This window comes from Diaporthe amygdali, assembly GCF_026229845.1.
Source record: "Diaporthe amygdali strain CAA958 chromosome Unknown NODE_7_length_1459731_cov_64_868725, whole genome shotgun sequence".
In the NCBI taxonomy this organism is placed as follows: Eukaryota; Fungi; Ascomycota; class Sordariomycetes; order Diaporthales; family Diaporthaceae; genus Diaporthe; species Diaporthe amygdali.
In genome coordinates, this window is record NW_026517027.1 from 1353356 (window position 1) to 1374871 (window position 21516).

At 54.2% G+C, this 21516-nt stretch overlaps 8 protein-coding genes across 8 annotated transcripts; 4 read left to right on the top strand and 4 right to left on the bottom strand.

Moving 5' to 3' along the window:
- Window positions 1–833: 833 nt before the first annotated feature.
- J7T55_014045 (uncharacterized protein) lies at window positions 834–1670 on the bottom strand (the record flags this gene model as incomplete). Its single annotated transcript, XM_053140978.1, has 4 exons — window positions 834–943; window positions 989–1211; window positions 1464–1547; window positions 1623–1670. The coding sequence occupies 4 exons, from the start codon at window positions 1668–1670 to the stop codon at window positions 834–836; spliced, it is 465 nt and encodes a 154-aa protein (XP_052996380.1).
- Window positions 1671–1864: 194 nt separating this feature from the next.
- On the top strand, window positions 1865–3355 carry J7T55_014046 (cytochrome P450; the record flags this gene model as incomplete). The annotated part of the gene is made up of 4 exons (XM_053140979.1): window positions 1865–1927; window positions 2001–2139; window positions 2205–2590; window positions 2648–3355. 4 exons carry the CDS (start codon window positions 1865–1867, stop codon window positions 3353–3355), a joined length of 1296 nt encoding a protein of 431 aa, XP_052996381.1.
- Window positions 3356–7413: 4058 nt separating this feature from the next.
- J7T55_014047 (extracellular serine-rich) lies at window positions 7414–9614 on the bottom strand (the record flags this gene model as incomplete). The annotated part of the gene is made up of 3 exons (XM_053140980.1): window positions 7414–7645; window positions 7717–9157; window positions 9233–9614. The coding sequence occupies 3 exons, from the start codon at window positions 9612–9614 to the stop codon at window positions 7414–7416; spliced, it is 2055 nt and encodes a 684-aa protein (XP_052996382.1).
- Window positions 9615–10872: 1258 nt separating this feature from the next.
- Window positions 10873–11730, bottom strand: J7T55_014048 (uncharacterized protein; the record flags this gene model as incomplete). Its single annotated transcript, XM_053140981.1, has 3 exons — window positions 10873–11054; window positions 11222–11352; window positions 11645–11730. 3 exons carry the CDS (start codon window positions 11728–11730, stop codon window positions 10873–10875), a joined length of 399 nt encoding a protein of 132 aa, XP_052996383.1.
- Window positions 11731–13656: 1926 nt separating this feature from the next.
- Window positions 13657–14736, top strand: J7T55_014049 (endo alphapolygalactosaminidase precursor; the record flags this gene model as incomplete). The annotated part of the gene is made up of 1 exon (XM_053140982.1): window positions 13657–14736. One exon carries the CDS (start codon window positions 13657–13659, stop codon window positions 14734–14736), a length of 1080 nt encoding a protein of 359 aa, XP_052996384.1.
- An 871-nt stretch (window positions 14737–15607) lies between these two features.
- Window positions 15608–16715, top strand: J7T55_014050 (uncharacterized protein; the record flags this gene model as incomplete). Its single annotated transcript, XM_053140983.1, has 2 exons — window positions 15608–15970; window positions 16083–16715. 2 exons carry the CDS (start codon window positions 15608–15610, stop codon window positions 16713–16715), a joined length of 996 nt encoding a protein of 331 aa, XP_052996385.1.
- Window positions 16716–19440: 2725 nt separating this feature from the next.
- J7T55_014051 (uncharacterized protein) lies at window positions 19441–19716 on the bottom strand (the record flags this gene model as incomplete). The annotated part of the gene is made up of 1 exon (XM_053140984.1): window positions 19441–19716. The coding sequence occupies one exon, from the start codon at window positions 19714–19716 to the stop codon at window positions 19441–19443; it is 276 nt and encodes a 91-aa protein (XP_052996386.1).
- Window positions 19717–20081: 365 nt separating this feature from the next.
- Window positions 20082–21060, top strand: J7T55_014052 (uncharacterized protein; the record flags this gene model as incomplete). The annotated part of the gene is made up of 3 exons (XM_053140985.1): window positions 20082–20294; window positions 20358–20435; window positions 20941–21060. The coding sequence occupies 3 exons, from the start codon at window positions 20082–20084 to the stop codon at window positions 21058–21060; spliced, it is 411 nt and encodes a 136-aa protein (XP_052996387.1).
- Between the last annotated feature and the right edge of the window lie 456 nt (window positions 21061–21516).

The window sequence follows — 21516 nt, forward strand, 5'->3', positions numbered from 1 at the left end:
CGCCGCTCCTTAGTGCAATGCAGAATGCTTTCATGGAAAAGCCAGCGCACGTTGAAAGCGTCCGCACTAACCAAATGCCTCTCACAGAGCACTGGTCACAGACAACACACAGTGATTAGCAGCCGCTTTCTCCGCCGGCCCGCAGCTCGGTATTTGAATCTGCGCCGGCCCACAAGCACTCGGACCCTGCGGGACAAGCCCACAAGCAACCAAGAAATTGAGGGTGGGCGGCACTGGCGGATACAACCAGCCGATCAATCTCTCACATCTAATCTTCAGGACTGTGGACTTCCGATCTCTTTTTGCTCATCAAAGCTGTTCCACTGAGCGGAGAGCCAAGTTGACTGCTCCACCTGTCAGGCTGGACCGAGGTGAGCAGTACAATGTATCTCCACTCAACCTGTAACATCAAGGAGTCTTAAGAAGAAGTTGTCAGCGACCGGAGAAAGAGAGTGCCACTCAGAGTCACTTCTCTTTCTAAGTTGAAGCGGGCCCGATCTTGACGTCGTCTAGTCTACTGAGTGTCTGCAAGTTGTCACCACTTTCATGCTGGCTTGGCCCGAATCGGCCATCTACGGCGGACATTGGTTCACAGCTATCAGGCGAACGAAGCTCGAAGGGCCTAATGATGCGCGAGACGTTCAGACCTCCCCTATGATCATTTTGTCATACACAGTAAGGGCTCGTTCAGGTGCTGGATCCCGTTGTCTTGTGGGGACTCTGGTTTGGTAGAGATAGATCAAAGGCAACATCACCATGGAGCAAACAGCGGACGATCCAAATCAGCTGTCTCGTCTGGATTGAAAGACTCGGAGATAGGCCAATATCGACACCTATTCCCCCGAAAGGGCTTGTGCAAATCCACCGCCAGATGACTCGAAATCGTCCAGGTCGCTGTCGTTGGAGGGCGCGTTGTAGACGTTGTGCAGGCCAACAGCCAGCCCTGGGTCCTTTGCTACAACTCAGTTTAACAAGAACGCACACTGACTGATTAACCCTTCATCATCGATGGCGATGGCGATGGCGATGGCGATGGCGATGGCGATGGCGATGGCGATGCTTGTATGGTTGATTGTCCATATGACGCCGATGATGCCTGGCATCTCGACATCGTAGAGGATTTCCAAACTGGTCAGGTAGGCTGGCACACCAGGCCGCGGACAGCGGAACTGACTCGCCTGTAAGCGAATGCGGCGATCCAGTTCGTAGGGCTATAGAGCTCGGTGTCAGACTGGGTGTCGGTGTGTGGCCATGGACGGAGCACAAATGGCACCGGAAGCGCCCGGGCGGCTGCCGTTCGGCAAAATGTGTAAAGAAGACCGCTGTTTCTCCGGTCGGCCGGAAAGAGCTATTGATCAGGAAGACTTCTCGGGGTACTCTCCTGCTGGGGCCGGGACGGGTGACAGCGTGGCCACTGCAAAAGTTTTAGCGTGTTCGAAAACCAATCCTTCGAGAGTACCCACATCAAAATGTAGGATTTGTGACAGCTCTCGAGTCTCTAGAGGTGATGGCGAGCGAGGCCGTATGGGGAGCTGTGGAGGCGGATTCTGGGATGTGATTAGCTCTGCTGGAACTAGTCAGGGGCAAGCGAGAAATAGAGTTCACAGCGAGCAGGGAAGAACCATCTGGAGTTTCGAAATCAGGCGGTCGGGACCTGGGGTGAGGTTCATGACGGCCGGCAGTCACTCACTACCTTGCAGTGATTCTAACCCACCAACCGTTTGAGTTGCCTTTCACATCAATAATACACTGCTCACAGCCTGTAGCGCCAATCCGCACCGATAATTTGGACTTGCCAGCAGCCGACTACAGCACCGACTCGCCTCTCTAGATCCCTGGTGCTCGAGGCAGCGGCGAGACTCCGATGGGCAGCAGCGGCTTCGCCACCACGCTGGTGGGCGCAATCTCCGTCGCTATATTCCTATACGTAAGCTCACTCTGCTTTCCACCACGCACACCTTCGTCCCACAAGTTCAGCAGTGGCCTAATAGGGGAGATAGCTGTGGGTCCGCTCCAAACACGACCCCATTTCAAGCCTTCCGGGTACTAGGCTCTCAAGATGGACAAATATCGAGTCCCTGGTCCAGTTGATCAGGGGAAAGCAGCCTCAATACGTACACTCTCTCTTCAAGAAATACGGTACGTCTCGGCGTTGTTATTGGCCATATTTCGCCTGCCACTCTCAGGCACTCACACCCACATAGGACCGGTCGTGAGAGTTGGCCCAAAGGAAATATGCTTCTGCGATCTGTCGGCATTTAAACAGATCTACAATACCAAGGAGACATTTGTCAAGTCTCCGTTGTATGAGACTATCACCGACTCGCCAGCTCCATCCATTTTCAGCACTGCCGATGTCGAGTTGCACAGAAGACATCGACGGCTCCTGGCTCCAGGCCTCTCTGAGACCTCGGTGACCCAGATGTGTCCTTCCGTCCATTCCAAAGTCGCCCTGACAATTCAGCGGATGAGAGAGGAAACAGAGGCAAGAGGAGCTGCAGATATCTACAAGTGGTGGACTTTCATGACTTCGGAAATTACGGGGGAGCTGACTTTCGGCCAGTCCTTCAGGATTCTCGAGGAAGGAAAGGTAAGTGTGCAGCAATGTATTCGCATCATGAAAACCATTGCTGACGTGAGTCTCTAGAAAGATGAATTCACCAGTGACTTAGGCAACGGAGGCGCGGTGCTGGCTGCTCTTCGACTCACCCTGCCTTTCATTATAAAAATTGCCGAGCACGTCCCGCTCGGAATTGTGACCCAGGCTTGCATAGCTAGAAAGCAGACCTTTAAACGCGCCGATGAGATGCTCACTAACCATCGTCAGGCCGTCATGGCAGACGCAGATCACCCCCAACAATCGTTTTTTACGAAGCTTTTTCAGGCCGAGAGCGAAGAAAAGCTCAATTGGCAAGAAGTTAGAAGCAACGCTCTTACTTTCCTAGTCGCTGGCACTGACACTACCGCAAATACTCTGACCTACCTGACCTGGATTATCTGCCAGAACCCAGTGGTGAAGGCCACTCTTCTGGAAGAGCTCAGCAGACTGCCAGAGAGCTTCGACGATGCACAACTAAAATCCTTGAAATACCTAAATCAAGTTATTGAGGAGACACTACGGCTCTACCCTGCAGTAGCGACAGGTCTTTTGAGGGTGGTGCCCCCTGAAGGAGCTAACATTGCTGGCCGTCAAATCCCACGAGGATCGACCGTGAGCTGTCAGGCGTACAGCCTACAACGCGACCCAGACATATTCCCAAGGCCGGATGAGTTCGACCCAACCCGATGGGAAAGTCCGACGTACGAGATGAGGCATGCAATGATGGTATGGGGTGGAGGAGCACGGGGTGAGTGATCAACACGACTGAGACACTGCGATACCCTCATTGGTTGTTGTTTGCCTCATTATCTCCATTCATCTGCTGAAACTGCCCGCTATCCTTCTTTGCCCCTGATACAACACAGAGCGGTCTCCATACGCTGCTTGTACGCTAACGGTCAACCCTTTATCTGTAGTATGCCTTGGTGTCCATCTAGCCCGGACAGAATTGCGTTTAGGTGCAGCTTGTTTCTTCCGTGCCTTCCCAGCAGCCCGGATGTCCTCAATAGACGGAATGTCAGAGATGGATATGGAGCCCGAGATGATTGCCTTTACTGAGCCCAGGGGGCACCGTTGTCTGATTGAGTGCAAGTAGGCTGGATATGTCAGGGTGCCCGGAACGACTGGGCTGTGACTGGCCTATTGGCTGCGAGACCTTCTCGAGGCTATTTCCTCCTCAGTGGAAAGCAGGGGCATATGAAGGGGCCATTCTAAGTGCTTCAGTCGACAATCAAGACCCGGACCAATCCTAGTTTCGTCGACCTGTCTATAGACTTTGGCCATCTCATATCCAATATTGCCTTGCCCTGCGCATTACTACGATGAGTATTCATTCAGCATTTTGACTCTCACTTGCAGCTCAATCCCTGAACTGGGACTGCTTACCTTGAACAAATATGGCAATAAGACAAGCCAGGAATGAGGCCTATCGATTCGTCGTCCAAAAGGTCTTATTTCACACACAACATTGGGCTGTATGAGTTAGTGTTCATAGACCTGCCCTCGCACCATACAAGCTCTGCGATCCCGGGCAGCTCTTTCTACCAGTTGAATATTCCCGTGTATTCGATGCAATGACAATGCGCTTTATCGAAGTACACAGACCGTGGCAAGAAGTCAAGCATTCGTGTGATAGGAGAGCATGCCATGTTCGGGCGCTGCATACATTCAGCCGAGTGGTATTTAGCCATCAACATATGGACTCCCATATCAGCCGAGATTGCCATCTGGCGGCCAACATCCACCAGTCCCTAATTATTATTGGCAGGGCTCTGGGGACACGTAATGGTATCGAGCTTGGATTCATATTTATGATCGCAATGCTTGGGTGTGAGCCTCATGTGATGTTTCCCCATGTCTTGATCGTATGACAAAGCCACTTCGTCTACACCATAGGTTCCCTGAAAGCTCCTCTTCGAATTATCGATTTGTCGAAGCGAATGCAAACAGCGTGAAGCATAAATTCATTCTCTGGGTGGCCCAGGCCGCTTGGACAACGTGAAAAGAGTTGCAACGTGGAGAGCACCTTTTGTGCGCTAGATTGAAATTTGACCCACGCAGATGGATTGAATATCAGATCGATGGAAAGAGTAAGATAGATGGGTAACACAGAAGGCGGTCAGCTCTTTGTATACTCACCATGTCAACTGTCCCGTCCTCAGCCTTTGAGTAGTCTTTGTCGGCAACACTCCCGTCCCAAACCCGTGAACTCAAGACAAATTTTCCAGCAATACTTCAATCTTGTGCATCGATTACTTTTTTCATGGTCACCCTTGCTTGCAAAAATAAACATCGAGCCAACCATCTCACTGTACGGCCTCTACTCGTACGGTTTCAGGTCACTTCAGCGGCGGTGCCCTTCGTGATTTCTTAGAATTTCCATCCGAGACAAATGAAACTAGCATAACAACTTCCATCCCCGCTTGCCGCTGATGAAATCGCACGCTTTATCGTGTAAGCTTCTCGGGTCATCTGCCTGATGCAGGCAATTGAGCGCCGTCTGTTTCTGTTCCCTGAGCAATATCCACTGTCGAACGCCAATCACGTTACAGGTACATAGTATTTGTGTAACCGTCTCGAGTTGCATATGAAATACCTAGCTCTGAATCAGAGAACACACATGATGGATTTTGGCCTTCTGGCAATTGACTGTTGTTGGATGGATTGGAGGTTGCAGGCAGGAGTGCGAAAACGAAGCAACTCTAGCCTTGAGTACCATGTGTATATAGCATCGAATCACATTCGGCTACATGCTCATACGGAGTAACTGTGCCTGGTCTCATGTAAACGGGATCGTTAGTGGACAAGGTTCTTCCAGTATTGAGATTCCTGACACTCTCGCTACTGCTCAAAATCCTGGCTCAAGCATCCACGAACCGTACCCAGAATTACCAGATGTGTCATGAGAAGCGGTCATCAACACCTGCAAAGCATCCTCAAGAGTATATATCTGAACCAGCGTTCACAGTTCAGGCGGAGCAGTACAATGAGTTCATTCGTATTCGAAAATAATCCTAGTTGACCCTTGCTACAATTTTCCGGATGAATCACGTATTAAGAACAAATCCCCCGGAGGCCTGCAAATGTCAGTCCAATTATAATCCGCATCGCGCGGGCTGTCCAATACAGATAAGTTTTCGATACGCATGTGTTCAGATGGCCTTATTCCCGTGGCCTGAATTGAGGCTGGCTGGGGGTCTCTGTGTCCTTATATTAATGGCTATAGAAACTCTCCCGGTCGGATGCTCGCAGGGAAAATCAGATGCACAGACAGTGCTCTCGCTGTCTTCTTTAGAATGTGTAAACTGCGGACATCCGCTGCCCCTAGATCGCAGCATTCTGTGGTTTATATGGTAGAATACCGTATTGTGTCAGCGGCGAGGCACACATGGACATGAACGCATGGCAAAATGAGAAGATAGAGCATGTCTGAGACAGGCACAGACTATTGTGAGTAAGCGCCATCATGTCAAGGCAGATTGGTTGATGAATGAAAGGCCTTCCTTCAGTGCAGATAAGTTTCTATGAAACTCAAGTGGGCCATGCCAGCCTAAGCCAAGGATAACAATATGGGGTCAGCAACGGCCTGTTGCCACAACCGACTGCTGAGCATGGACTGACCCCAAATGAATCAGCCTTACTCCAAAAGACGCTCGCCGAGATAGTTGGAGACCAAAGAACAAGAGTTGATGAGGGGGTCACGATCAATACCACACCATGTCTCGCATCAAGCACGCCAAAATAACCATCAACAGGTCCGAGCAAGTAATGCAAGTGGTTTCAAGCTGTTCTTTGTTCCTTGCGCTTGGGGCTGGGACGCCTGAATGAGAATGATTCATTAGTTCGAATGAACTTGCTGGTCGGCTTGCAGCTGGCCTTGCCTCTCTTCCTCGCCTGGCATGGCCGAGTGATCTGCACGGGTCTACCCCCGGGCATTTCTTTCAGTATCGAGCTCGTCGCCGGGCTGACTTCTTTCCCAAAGAGCTGCCCAGAATTTGCCTTCTCTGTGAGTTTAATGGCTTCTGAAAATTTTCAGTCGGGAATATGTAGGACATCAAACAAAGTGGGAGGGCGCCGCTGGATGTAGGTATCATCGTACATGCCAACGGCTGCCACCACCAGGGCATTCTTCGAAGTGAGTGAGTGGCCCTGAAGGTTGCACCTGGTGAGCCTTCCTATTGTTCTCCGAAACATTGTACTATTTGGAAAACTTTTGCACTGAATGGTCCTAAGGGGTATCGGGCTGTGCGCTACTGAGCTTGGCGTATTTTTGTCTGTGTTTGGGCAAGGTAGAACCGAATGCGGCTCAGTTTTCGGCAAGACGTATATGTCTCGGTCTCGGACTCTGCCCCGACCTCATCCATTACCGAGCACTCCGAACCAAATTTTCCCCCGAGGAGTCAGCTACGCGAAGCTGATAGGACCGTTAACGGACTACGAACGGACTACGATGTTTGATTGCAAGCAGTACTAGATTTGTCATGAGAGGCAATAGAACGGGGTGATTAAAGAGTGAAACCATTAATATTAGCCACTATTGAGACGCCATACCCATGATCCCATCCTCACTTGATGAACCTTCTTGAATGCTTGCCTTGTTCAGCAAGGACCCTGTACTCATGCCGGCCGTTATATTCGTCTGAGGAGCTACCCAATTTTGTACTCCTACCACCGCCAACACTTATAAACTGTTATGTAAAGATTTCTGAACGAAAGACGAGAAGATAGTAGCCTGTGCTTTATCCAAATTTGTTAAAAGTTCACAACCACCTTTTTTGTTTCATGGTTTGCCGTAATTCCAAGTTACAAGAATATTAGATAGCAACTGGCGAGCTCAGAGTGTAGGTCACCGGCGAGCTGGACATCGTGGTCCAGTAAATAGCTGGCTCGGTTCCGACCTTGTCCAAGGTACCACTTCCGGTTGCCGTGGCTGGAACCGTGACGGGAACCTTGACGCCGCAGGTGTTGCCAGTGGTTGTGACAGTGACCGAGACAATGGTCTTGCCGTCGGCAGAGTAGTTGTACTTGAGATTGGGATTGCACGCACTAAGAAAGTAATCAGTATCGATGGTCAAAACATGAAGCTTAGAGAGAGGGTGCAGGAGGGGGGGGCTTACTCAAGAGTGGCCCTGTCCAGGAACAGCTGGCCAAGGTTGTCGTGCGTCAGAGAGGAGACAGGCCAGTTGGTCAGGCGCAACAACTCCTGCGTGATGGTCTCCACCCAGATCTGCATCAGGGAGAGCTTGCCGGACACAGTGCCAACAGTGATCTGGTCAGTGTCACCCCATCGCATGTTGGCCTGGTGGAACATGTACGGGTCGGGGTGCAGACCCAGAAGGTAGCGGGTGTTGACAGTCCTAGCGTCGTTGAGCAGGTTGGTGAAGGTGCCGGAGCCACCAGACGTGGCGATCCACTCATTGGTGGTGCAAGCCTGCGTGTCACAGTTGTAGTAGATGGTGGTCGCCCAACGGGGGATAACGGTCAGACCCGCGTAGCCGTTGCCAGCGACGGTTGTAGTAAGAGCGTAATATGGGTTCGCGTTGCGTAGCACAGGACGAGTGTTGTCGCCGACGACGAACTTGATGCCGTTGTCCATCCATGCCTTGATGGCATCACCGTTGTGCAGACCCGTGATGGCAGGAGGGATGAGACCCTTGGGAGAGAACTTGTTACCAGCCGAAATACCGATCTGCTTCATCCACGCAATGTTGAAGTAGATCTCACGGTTAGCATCGTAATAGGTGGCGTTGTTGAGCTCCTCGTGAGAGAAAGTGTGCGATACGGCAGCGAAAACGTTTGGGTTCGTGTTGAACCAGGTGGCGACTGGGTCCAGCTTGGCGCAGTTCAAGCTCCAGGTGTAGTTCTTGAACTCTGCAGGCCACAGGTCGGCACCGCTGCCAAGCGGCTTTTGGAACTCGAGGGCTGTGTCAGGGGGAGAGTTGTAATCGACAGCATACGCGGGCGTGCACAGAGTCGCGCCACTATTTTGGCTGGTGGCATTGTCGATATCACCGTTTCCGTTGTGGCCAATCTCAACGAAGTAGTTGGAACCAGCAGCCAGACGCGTGTTGATGTCTGTCTGCCAGGCCTTGTGAGCGTCGAGATCCCTGGTGCGAATGCGGAAGTTTGTGTTGTTTGGGTAGTATAGACCTGTCTCAAGGTGCATATCATCGACCTGGGTGCTCAGGTAAACCTTTCGCTTCCCGACGAAAAGACCACGGGTCAACCAGCTGATGTACGCGTGCTGCAGATAGTTGGAGGTCAGCGACCAGTCAGTAGCCCAGCTGATGAAAAAGACCATCTGTTGACGACCACCGATCTTGTTGATGACGGCAGCAGTCGTATCAGCGGTGAAAGAGCCCGCAGGCGCAAACTTGGCGAAAGCCGTGGCAATGCTGCTGTTGGTGATCTGTGCTGGGTAGTGCCACAGGCCGGCCGTGCTGGCAGTTGCGCCACTCTTGACATTAGCCGTGGGGAATGCAGTGGTGTCGTTGAAGCTGATGAGCTGCTCGACACCAGCATCACAGCATCCAGAACCGGCAATGTATGTTGTGACACCTATATATCAGATGCTACGTCAGAGACGATCTTGGTTCAAGTGCTGGAACAACAGGATTGGATGAGTGGGCTTACCCATATCAGGGGTGGGATACACGTCCAGGCGAACCATGCGAACACCAAAAGCGGTCTGGTAATCATACAAGGTCTGCCACTGCGAGGTGTTGAGGGCACTCAGGAAACCTGTAGAGTACTGGTACGAGACCTCGCTCAGCACTAGGATACCGCCATAGTTACCCTGGGTAGCAGAAGAGTTGAGAGCTGGCAGGGCGACACCAGACTGAGGCACAAGCACGGTCTGGTATGGGATGCCATAGCCTTGGAACCCCAGGGTGGCAACGTTGGCAGAGGCAGAGTCTCTAGCGAAGACCAGGATGGTGTTGGAGACGGAGTTCGCAGCGGCAACTACACTTGTGTGTAGCGCCAGCAAGGCGGAAGCCGTGGAGAACAGCTTCATGTTGTGCTCTGGTCTACCCCGAAATCTAGGTACGGTGGCGGGAGAGGATGTCAAGAGACACGATATTAATGTTTTTAGGATACAACGACGAGAACGTCGTCAACAACGAGTGAACAACGAAGGTGGGTTGGGTTGATAAAGAAAGTATGCCCAAGCGACTGCAAGGCAGTTGTCCCAAGACTGATGGGCGGTCAAGGGAGACAGAGAGTGAGTGATGAGGATTATAACGAAAATAAAAAACAGGGTTTCATCCGCGAGGCGGAGGGTATTATAAGAAAGTCGATGGCATGGTCCCCTGGCCCCACCCCCTTTGGCCGCAGTGAGGTGAGCACGCAGTGGAAGCCAAGGCCTCGTGGCAACGAGATGAGTAGGGGCCGGAGGCTGCCTGACTGCAAAGAGTCAAAAGACGCACGCTTCTGCTGCTCTTGCACTCGCGCTGGATCCGTTCGCGGGCGTCGGGATGACCTAGCTGGGCGGCTGAGAAAAGGCCCCGCCGCTTGTGATCCGATGATGGGGGGGCCCAAGAGCAAGCGGCTAGCATGTTCGTCCCAGCACCAAATACGAAACGATCGGACAAACAAAGAGAAATTGTGGCAGCAGGAGGATGTGGGGCGGAAAGGAGCCGGCACTAGCTAGCGACAGGAGCGACAGGGAGAGGGAAAGGAGTGTCGAGCAAGCACGCAGATGGTTAGGACAGGGCTGGGCTGGGCTGGGCTGGGCAAGGCAGGGTTGGTTAGGTGAGGTGAGGTGAGGCAAAGACGGTGGTGACGAGGATATGGGAGAGGTCGAGAGTCTCAACAACCACTAGCCCGCCCAGCCTTGGACACAGCAGGCATCAGCCCATCGACATGTACACCATATGGGGACCCGATGGGCAGGAGTGCTAGCGGGCATGGCAACCGGGTGGACTACCGGGAGACGGGATGCCGTACGAGGACCGAGGACCCAGGGACATGACGGTGGCGCTACACTACTTGCAGCCCCTAGACTACCAGTACCTACACGGGGAGTGGGTGAGGTTAATTGAGAGAGTGAGGGTGTGGATGAAGGAGGTCAGCCAAGAAGGAAACTGGCCCCACGCGCAACACACGCATATGGCAGAACAAAGCGGGTACACCGGCAGGTATCCTAGTCGCTGAAGATGATCAGATACATGGTCTAGCGGGTGGTGATGATCTTGGCCCTGGGGTATGGATGGCATCCATCACGCTTGTGGGGGAAGAGACAGCCGGCGCCGGCAAGGCCTATACCCGCTGCTCTATGGTCTAGTCGTTGCTCGGATGTGCTGGCTGAGCTGAGCTGAGCTGAGCTGTCTGGGCTGGCTGGTGATGGTGAGGGCGACGGTTGATGGTGATGGTGACGGACCCAGGGGCAAGCACTGGGGTCTAACGACGGCCAGCTTTAGCATCGACCGTGCCCGCTCAGCCTCAAAGAAAGAGACTGGAGACAATCAGATGAGCAAGGGCCATGCCGAGTCCGAGGCCAAGACCATGGCCGTGGGGCTGGGGGTGGAAAAAAAAGGAGGACGGGCGTGCTCGTGCTCTGCTGCTCCTGAGGCGGGCTAGCTACATAGCATCAACGGGCTGGTGCGTTTTCGTGTTAATTACACTGCCCTGACCCGGCGCGCCGGCTTGGTTGGACCTGAGCTTCGGTTTTGGCTTCGGCTTCGGCTTCGGCTTCGACTTCGATTTCGACTTCGACTTCCAGCTCCCGGGGTTCCAAGACCCAGCGGTGTGGTCTGGTCCCATATCGTGTGGTCTGGTGCGGTCTGGGTGGGCGTTTCGATAAGCGCTATCGATTGTTGGGCGCAGGATCTGGTTCTAGGTCGACGATAGTGAGTCGACGACATTGTATTTCCCAGCAGCCCTTCTGCTTGAGCCGTCTCATGTTGTCACCTGCGTGTCTGCATGCCTGCGTGTCCGCGTGCCCAGTGCCTGCTCTAGCAGGTGGTATTATTTTTGGAAGGGCCCAAGCGAATCATTTGGCCGCGGGGCGCCAGCGACCTGACGCACAGCAGCACACTGACTGACTGACTGGCGCCACTGGGTGTGTTGATGGGATGGCATGTCTTGTTCGTGACACGAGCAGGGGTGGGCATGGTGGGCATGGCGGGCATGGCTAGTGATGTTTGGCTGTCTAGATGACGTGTCGGCATGGGAGCGTAGATTTGCTTGGCGATTGAATACGGGCGCCCAGAGGTCCAGGCAGCAGGGGGCACAAGGAGAAGGGACGAGAAGGACGAAGGGCGAGGACGAGGACGAGGACGAGGACTAGGGCTTGGTCTGCTTAGTGCTGCTGTTAGAGAGAGAGAGCAGCAGCAGGAGAGCAGCCACAGCAATTTCAAAAAACTGCAGAGACGCACAGGGTAAGCAGGACCCTTGAAACCAATGCAGGCTAAAACGGGACTGCATGCTTCTCAACTTAGAAAGAATAAGAAAAATTGGAATAATAATCCGAGCTTTGTGGGGATGTGATGGGATGGGATGCCATGCCCATCCATGGTTGTGCCATGTCCTGGCGGGCGGGTAGACCAGCAGCCAATGATTATGTGGGCGTGGAGGTACTTGGAGATACATAGGTGGGCCAGGAATCCCTGCACTGTCCAGGTATCTCGATAGATGCATATCGCAAGTCGGGTACTCACGGGCAAAAGAGTGGATTGTATGTGGAAGGTGGAGGTGGAGGTGGAGGGGCTGGGGGCTAGGCCTAGGCGGGGCAGGCTACCACTTCTCGACCTGTGCACCGTGGATGGTGACGGTGGACCGTGAGTCTCTCCCTGGTCTCCCCACCACCACACACCCCCCCCCCATGTTTTTAATGTTCTGACTCTTCTGATCCAGGCCCACACTATTGCCTACTGCGGTACCGCTCTGACCTCGTGCTTTCCTTCTTTGTCATCCACCGCTTGCTCTTCCCGTTTCCGTCCCCCCTGTAGGCCTGCTCCTTCCAACCTTCCTTCCACACCTAATTTCGACTTCACACCCCCCCATCTTCGCAACTACCCTTTTTTCCTTTGGGTTTTGGCCTCCTTTCCGCATGCGGCCTGGCTCGGGGTTGGGTCTTCGCTCTTTGACCACACGCTAGCCTCCTAAAGTGAAAGTGACCTGACTGCCAGCGACTGCCAGCGACTGCCAGACTGCTAGTGTCAGGTCTGGTCACAGTCCTGCCAGTCTGTCAAGCCAAGTCAAAGTCAAAGTCAAATCAAGTCAAGTCCAGTCAAAAGTCAAAGTCAAGGTCAGTCAGGCCTCTCTGGGGCTGGCTGGGCGCCTCTTTTCTCGGTGCACATGATATCCGTCCTACATTCTGCACTAAATAGTGCTTTGCTCTGGCAGCCTTGAAAGTTCTAGGCCACCTGTAACTGGCACTGGAACTGGCACTGGCACTGGCACTGGCACAGGCACAGCTCACCCGTGCACTGCAGTGAGTAAATGAGAGGCTGAATGAAGTGTGCCGAACCGAGCTGAGCTGAACCAAAACAATCGTGCCTGATGCTGCCCCCCTCCCCCTTCTCAGCCACCGGCACGGGGTAGTTAGTCCCAACCAATCTCCCGTCCTCCGACTAACCTAACCGCAGCAGCTAATCAGCTAAGCACGGCATCTTACAATTTGCATTTGCATTTGCATTTGCACTTGCTCACTCGCACCTGCATTTGCATCACCTTCCCGCGCTCGTCGTTTGTGGCTATGCTACGCTCTGGGCTCCTCACGATGCACCTAGTATGGTGATGTTGTCCTGCCGCGCCTCGCTTCGTATGAATCCTTCTTCTTCTGACTGAATCCATCCATCAGTCACCTCTTTTCCCTCCCTGCGGTCCCCTCCCATCCAAGCCAAGACATTCAACGTCTTCTTTGTTCCGCCTGCTGTCGATCACCGTCTACGGCGTCCTCTCTTTGTCCCGGCCGCATCATTACTGTTGATGCCCATCGTTGACCACTCAATCGTCCGCCACACTACGCTACCACCACTGCGATCCGATTTTCGATTGCCGGCCCCCAGCCGCCTTTCTATCTTTTCTTGACTGCTGCACCCGTAGATCTTATGATGGGCGACTCGCAACGATCTACCCAGTCCATCGGAGCCATCTCCGATGACAAACCTCACGTAGTCGATGGGCCCAAGGCCCATCGCCGCTTCGGCTGGAAGAAGTGGGCAATTGCCATAGTTGCCCTCGTCGTAATACTGGCACTGGCACTGGGTCTGGGGCTTGGACTAGGGCTCCGTAACAACGGCGGCGGTGACGAGGGCGACAACGGCAGTGGGAATGGCGGCGAGCCAACCGGCCCAGGGAACAGCACATTCCCCACCCCCACGAGCAACCTGACGCTGGGCTCCCAGTGGCAGATCGTGCTCAGCGAGACCCTCTCGGTCGACGACAACGGCCAGGTCTCCCCTAGCAACACGAGCAACCCAGGCGTGTCTGTCTACGACATCGACATGTTCCTCCACCAGAACCTGACCGTCGTCCGCGACCTGCAGGAGCTCAACATGACAGTCATCTGCTACTTTAGTGCCGGGTCCTACGAGCCCAACCGGCCCGACTCGTGGAGGTTCCAGGACGATGACAAGGGCAAGGAGCTGGACGGCTGGCCTGGCGAGTACTGGCTCAAGCTGACCAGCCAGAACGTGCGCGACATCATGACGGACCGCATCGCCATCGCTGCCGACATGGGCTGCAACGCAATCGACCCGGACAACGTGGACGGGTACGACAACGAGAACGGGCTCGACCTGAGCGAGGAAGACTCGATCGACTTCATGCGCTTCTTGGCCAAGGAGGCCGCGAACAAGGGCATGATCACCGGGCTCAAGAACGCTGCCGCCATCATCGACAGCGTCATCGATGTTGTCCACTTCTCGGTGAACGAGCAGTGCGTGCAGTACGATGAGTGTGCTGACTTCGCGGCCTTCCCCAACAACGACAAGCCCGTCTTCAACATCGAGTACCCGGCTGGTGACGGCGACACGGACGTCAAGGCGTTCGCAACCAACACCGTGGACAAGAGTTGTGACAAGGGCACCAGTAATAACGGAGAGGGCTTCAATACGGTTCTAAAGTACATGAACCTCAGTGGGTGGGTCCAGTATTGCAACGGCGACACATATACAACCGATGGGCAGTAAACCGGCCAGAGGCCCCGAGCCGGGTTGACGCCCGAGGACGACGACGACGACGACGACTACCGTGTAAAACAGTGCTTCGAATTAGTGCATAAATGGTGTAGCGGGCTCCTATCAAATATCAAACAGAGGGTTGCGTGGCGCTGTATTCTGGGCTTAGGCTGACCTAAAATTTGTAATTTATGGGTGGGCGGTATTTAACATCTTATTCCAATATAGTCTACATAGAGCACTGTAGCATCGTGGTCCTAATCTGCCGAGACTCATTTTTACAGCGGCGCCAGCCGGATGGCTAAAGTAGATGGCTGACGACGACGAGTGATGGTTGCACGGGAGGCAGCTGTTGGCGCGGGGTTTTGACGGCCAGTGGCGCCTGGGAGCTGCTGCTGCTGCTTCATCAATTAGAACCGCGACTCAGCCGTTCTGGACCGTAGCAGCTAACCAATCCTACTCGCAACAGTGATAAGGCATCTATCTATCTATCTTGGCGGGACCGCGCTTGACAAATGGTCGACAGACCCGACAGGTGTTGAATGAGTGACTGGTTGACTGATTATCCACCAATTGACCGGTTAATTACTTTGATGCATCGAGGCCCGCCTGTAGGCTGAAGGAAAGGACACGAGAGGAGAGGAGAGAAGAGGAGTCAGTGGCCCGATCCGGGGCGGCTGCCAGCCATCGGCGTCAGTCGCCTTTTATCTGTCAAAGGACAAAGACAGGAAGCCACTTCATGTTCAATCTCCTCTAGCAGCCGATTCGCTTGCGTCCGGTCCTGTCCCTCCACCGTCTCGCTCCTCACCTCGTTTCTCAACGCCTAACAAGGAAATTTAGGACAGCGGCCCCCCTTCTGGCGCCGCAACATTCCTGAGTAGTGATGGCCGCCTCGACCCCTGGCTCTAAGCCCTCACCCTCGCTTGTCACAAACAAGCCTTTCGTACTCGTTCCGCTGTACATATACCCGTTCCCGACGGCCTGGGAGCCCCTCTACGTGGCGGTCGACTCCCATCCCGAGCTGGACTTCCTCGTGGTGGTCAACCCGAATAGCGGGCCAGGGCCCGATATTCTTCCCGATGCCAACTACATCGAGGCCTTGGCCAGGCTGACCGCGGCCCCCAACGTCAAGGTCATTGGCTATGTCCACTGCAGCTACGGGAAGAGGCTGCTGGACGAGATCGTGGTCGAGGTGAGCGCGTACCGCGGGTGGACGCACGCCTCAGAGAGCAGAGAGGACGGGAAGGTATGTTCTTGCTTCCCCTCGGCGCAGTTGCCGTTGCATTGGAGGGTGTCTCGGAACAGGGCAGACGGCCGGATACTCGGCATCTATATGGTAGCTGACACCTGCTACACAGACCATCGTCGTGGACGGCATCTTCTTTGACGAGGTTCCATCCAGTACCGTATTCGTCCAGTACATGACCTCGCTATCGAATGCCACCAAGACCATCCTCAACCGGAATCCTGCTCCCGTGGATGCAGGGTATGACGCGGACCCAAGTGATGAGGCGAACGACGTCTCAGCCGAGGAGCTTGACCTGGCATCGCCAACCTCGACTGCCAGCCCTGCGTCTCCCCGCTCGCGAGATCCAGCATCACCAACGGCATCAAGGCCACCGGCGGGGCCACCGGCGCCACCGCCGCCGGCCAACTCCACCGCCATTGTCATCTACAACCCGGGCGTCGTCGTCGACCCCATTTTCTACCTAGCAGCAGACTACATCGTCGCTTTTGAGAATGCCTCGCGGCAATGGAACGCGCCGGTCGTGACGCAGGGCTTCTCACGCCTGCCGCGGCCCCTGAGGAAAAAGTCGATCGCCGTGGCACACAGCGCGGCAGGCGGGCCCGTCGAGATCGGGCAGCTCAGCAGGAAGTGCTATGAGCTGGGCTGCTCGGGCCAGTTCATCACCACCAGGCCCGGGTACGAGGAGTGGTGCCCCTCGTGGCCGGAATTCGTCCAGGAGGTGGCGCGGCGGACAGCCATCTAGCAAAGCAGCTGGGATCGCACACGTGCACACAGACGCCCGCTACGGGCCCAGCTCGCTGATGTGGCGCCATCTCCCAGGGATGGGAACGGGCTGTCGTTTGCGCGGATGCCTTCGGCGTGAAGCCCGTGTAGTCCTAGCACTGGGCTGGAAGGCAGGATGGCCATGGTAGCACCGAAGGGCTGAATGGTGGGTGGTCACGGATCTGCGTGGTCTCGGGCACGTACTACGCGGGAGTGTACATATAGTAGTCAGGGGCTTGGATCGCGCTCGGGTCGCCCAGATGAGGGCTCAAGTTGCAGTACAAGGGAACTACTTGTGTAGGATGACGAGAGGTTCCTGGAGTGGTTGTGGGTTTGTGGTTGGGCTGACTTTCACAAGCTGTCGACGGGATCCGTCTCAAAATTGCACGATATTATCACCCGACGGCCGACGGGAAGACGCCATCTTGTGATATCCATAGTCGTACACCGGCTGCCTCTCTGGCTGTATGTAGTAGTGCTGACGGACACACCCTCTCATGAAGATGCCTGCAGTCATGCTGCGGCCTGGAGTTTGGCTCAATTCCAAGCTCACTGGTCAGTGCAACACGATCCTGAAGCATCGAAACAGGCTTTCTAGCTTTGGGGAAGCGTCAGAAGCCGCCAGTCCAGCAGGCTCGAGCTGTCGCCGTGCTTGCCGGGCCACCTACTGGAGGGCGAGGCCAGTCCCTGAAGGCCACGGCATGCACACGGTCAATATTTTACGTAAAACCAGCGGCGGCCGGGTCGGAAATACCGGGCTTTGGGCAGCACAGCACGCACAACAACCCCGAGCCACATGTGTGGCTGAAGGAGGGAAGCGTGCCACCTCAGAGCCCCCTCAACAGCATCAGGAAGCGCCAATCATCGCATGTAAATCACAAGTGATCCCTGCTTGTCCAGTGCAGGAGCAGATGGCGTGATCCTCGGCCAGAAGGGAGACGACGGAGGAGGAGCACCAGCAAATGCAATGCAGAGCGGCTGGTGAAGAAAATCACAAGGTGGCACGAGTTGCTGCAAACAGAGCGCGACATGGCTCGGTCGCCGCGCGGAGATTCTGTACCTGCACGCTCGAGCATGAAATGACCATGCCATGATCATGGTACATGCATCAAGGGCACCGATAGATGCATACTCCAACAGAGATATGGAAAGACGATAAATCAACCAAAAGAACAAACAAACCGTGCTGTTAACTCCACCGTGGGCCAGCAGGGGAGCGAAAGAGCAGAGCAATGGAACTCTCGATCGAGTGATCAGATCCGAGCGGAGACCGGGACGATAGTGGATACGGTGGGGAGTGACATGGGGGCGACAAGGGAGAAAAAGATTGAATACGAGAAGCCAGCAAGTAAGGTGCGGCCCGTGAGGTTGTTGGCTTAGCCATGACTCCATTATGAAACGAAAGGCTGGGGTGGTTCCTGGAGATCGAGAAGTGCCAGGTAGCTGATCGACAGCTAACCCGAACAAGCTTAAATCCCTTCTTGATCCATATACAAGGGGACTCAAAGACATGAACGACATGGACCTCCCTAGCGCCCCGGTAGGCGAATAAATAAGTATCGCGGATCCTTCGTGCGCGATCCAGCAGGCGAGCAGGCCAGCAGGCTAGCAAGCCTGCGCGTCAGCATCCTCAAGTGTTTTGGTGCTGTTGCGTTGACCTAGTGCAAAGCATCAGAAGAAGAACGCGGTCAAGGTCAAAGCCAAGGCCAAGGCCAAGGTCAAGGTGCCGTGCTTGACGTGTATAAGGTTTGTCACAGGTCGCCCTTCTTCGCCCCACTGCGATCCTTCGCCCCAATATCATGATGCCATCCTCGTCCATGAGAGCTGTAGTCTACGCGGTTGCAGTAGCAGCATGCGGCTCTTCAGCAGCTGGATACGAGGAACGCAAATTCTATTCCAGACCCCGACTCCTGGAAGGTGCCAGCGCATATGTCCAATGTTTCGTCCGGACACAAACAGATCCGTGCACTCGGGTGGTCAGATCCTGTAGGGAAGATGCCGGCCTGGGCATGACCAAAACCTCGGATTATTGCTCGGCAGCCCCACTGCGGGCATGTCAATCCTCCCAGCTTGGCCTCTGTCTCTCCAGGAGCAGTACTGGACTTCGGATGATCTACCACACAGGCACGACTAACGACGTCTCAGCTCTGGTTCGGTAGTTGCTGCCTGGTTTTGCATCCCATGCTCGTCATATCACGTACGATGATTCAACACCCCAAGTTGGCCGCCCGTACGTGTTTGGCGTCATGCCTGGCAGAGCTGCTGATGAGGTCAGGATCCCCGAGATCGTCAGATGTGCCCGTAGTGTGTAGTACCTCGCTCGTGGACAGGACGGTTCGGGTTCGGGAATCCAGCAGCTCGGGGCAATCGACCTAGCTATCTTCGTTCATATGCAAACATGCATCTATCAGTCATCGGGGTGACTATATGCACACTTGCACACATGGCAGACTAGGCCTGGTGCTTCCCCTTCTAGAATCACGGGAAACCTGCTCGACTTTGCCTCTGAGACTTGGCAGAGACACCGTCTCGGTAGTGCCATGCAGTGCTTAAAGTTAAAAAAGGCACGCTCACCGATGCTTTTCCGTTCGTTGGGTTTGGAGAAAGGGTGTGCGTGTTTGGGGAGGGGGGGAGTGTGCATCCCGAGGGGCGTGTTAAGTCAGGACTGGCTCCAGCGCCCGAGAAGAACGACTAACTATCAGCCTCTACGAAGTCCGCTTTCGGGCACTCCACTGTTGGCGTTCTGAGACGGCTCTCCCACTGGCCCGATGATCCAGCCCTGATCCAGCCCTACGTAGTGTCTGGATGCCCATATTGCCGGTGTCTTTCTTTGTTCTCTGTCGGCGCCACAGCCCACGAGTCTCCAGGCCACAGGCCACAGCCTCAAGACCAGACCCGACGAGACCAATGACCTGTAGCAGGCCCGAATCAGTGGGCGCCTTCAGCTCGGGCTCGTATACCACGTCTTTCCGCTTTGACATTACCAGTTCTTTGTGCAGAACACCGGCGGCTGAGTTGCCCCTGACTGCCTTGAGTATGGTGACACGGCCGGCACCTTCGCCGGCTTAAGCGTGGAAACGGGATTTGTGTACGCCGTCGTGTTCTGGTTTTCCAGTCCCAGGCTCGAGCCCTTCAAGCCCGTACTCAAAAAGGGACGCTGCCTCCATGTCCTGAGGGGTGTACAAATGTGATTTTCAAGTTGTGGATGCTCGCCTATTCCCAACTCTATTGTACAATCGTTTAAAGCCTTTCAGTCTTTCTTCTTCATACACTCACTACGCTGCAAGGTATACACCGCCTCGAACTGAAAATACGTGTTTGGGTTTCGCCTCAAGTAAACAACAAAATGCAACTCTCCCTCCTGGTCATCTCCTGCCTCCAGGCCCTAGCACTGGCCCACCCTTCTGCCCTAGCCGATGAGTACGACCTCATTCTGCCTCGGAAGAACCACAATGGCACCAACGTCACGGACCACGCCGCCGACCAGGACGTCCCCGAGTTCAAGGTGGCATGTGTCTGCCCGACGCCAGTCTGCGACCCGCGGATGAATGCGAAGAGTGTCAGTATAAGCGCCAACAAGTCAAATTTGAACCGTGAACTGATGTGATGTAATGCAAAACAGATCTGCCAGTGCAAGGCTTCTGCCGCACAGGCCTGCTTCATCAAATCCCAAGGGGGCTGCCCAGCGCCTAGGGCTAATGTGAGTACTACTGCCGTCGATAACGACTGTTCCCATGACCTTCCAGCCTCCGGACTCTAACAAATGATATCTTGCAGGCCTGCTGAGGAATTGTGGCTGTGATCGACGTTCGCTACTGCGGTTTTGGAAGTTGGTAGTTCTTCCATGGGGCATGCATGTGCAGGGTTTTTGGCGTTATAACTATAGGCAACGGAATAATTGGTACGGGATCAGGGGTCGGGACTTAGGCCAAGTTGATTTCCAAGATCTGGTTTTCCAGAGCTACGCATGTAATGTGACGGTAGATGAAAATCAAAAGAATTGTATTGCAGACAGACCTATGCACTCTCATCACGCCTTCCATCTAGAGATGTCGGGCCGCGTTCCGTTGTAAATGACATGAACGCGTCACCAAGGCTAATGCTGCACTTGCTGCGATGCGAGCAGGTGCGCGCTTTTTGTAATCCAGTCTAATTTTTGCTCTGTAGATGATGTGAGAAGCTAATTCTGATTCTCTCATCAGCAGGCCCACCTGCTCGAACCTCGGTCGCCGAACAGGAGGGTGGTACAGAGCCGAGTTGCAGAATATGTGAAGTCGACGAGCTTCGATCTGATGACGCGAGTACCCAGGACTGGAAAGTGGTAACGTAGGAATTGTAAAGCTTGCGAGGAGGATGGTTCAATATTGCACCTTGGTGCTGCAACCATATATTACCTGCTTAGTAGTTGAGCAGCTGACGCGGGGCAATGTCGCACACCAGCCTGCACATGGGAATATCGATTGTCCAACAGTCTATTAATTTTGTATTGGACTCTAGGTCATGGTATATGTGTACAGTAGACATTATGAATTTGGTACCTAGATGAGAATCGCTGCACAAAAAGAACAAATTTCAAGTCCAAACTTTTGCTTCGGCCCATTTTACCCCTGTCCCATGCGCATGCAGTTTATCCAGCTCAAACAAAACCAACTCCGGGTCACGGCTTATGCAGAGAGAAGCACAATGCCGACCGAAACGTGACAGCATAAGCGAGTCCAAAATGACACAGTTGAAAAACCACACCTGCAACACGCCCCAGATTTTTAGGTGCGCTGACTGTA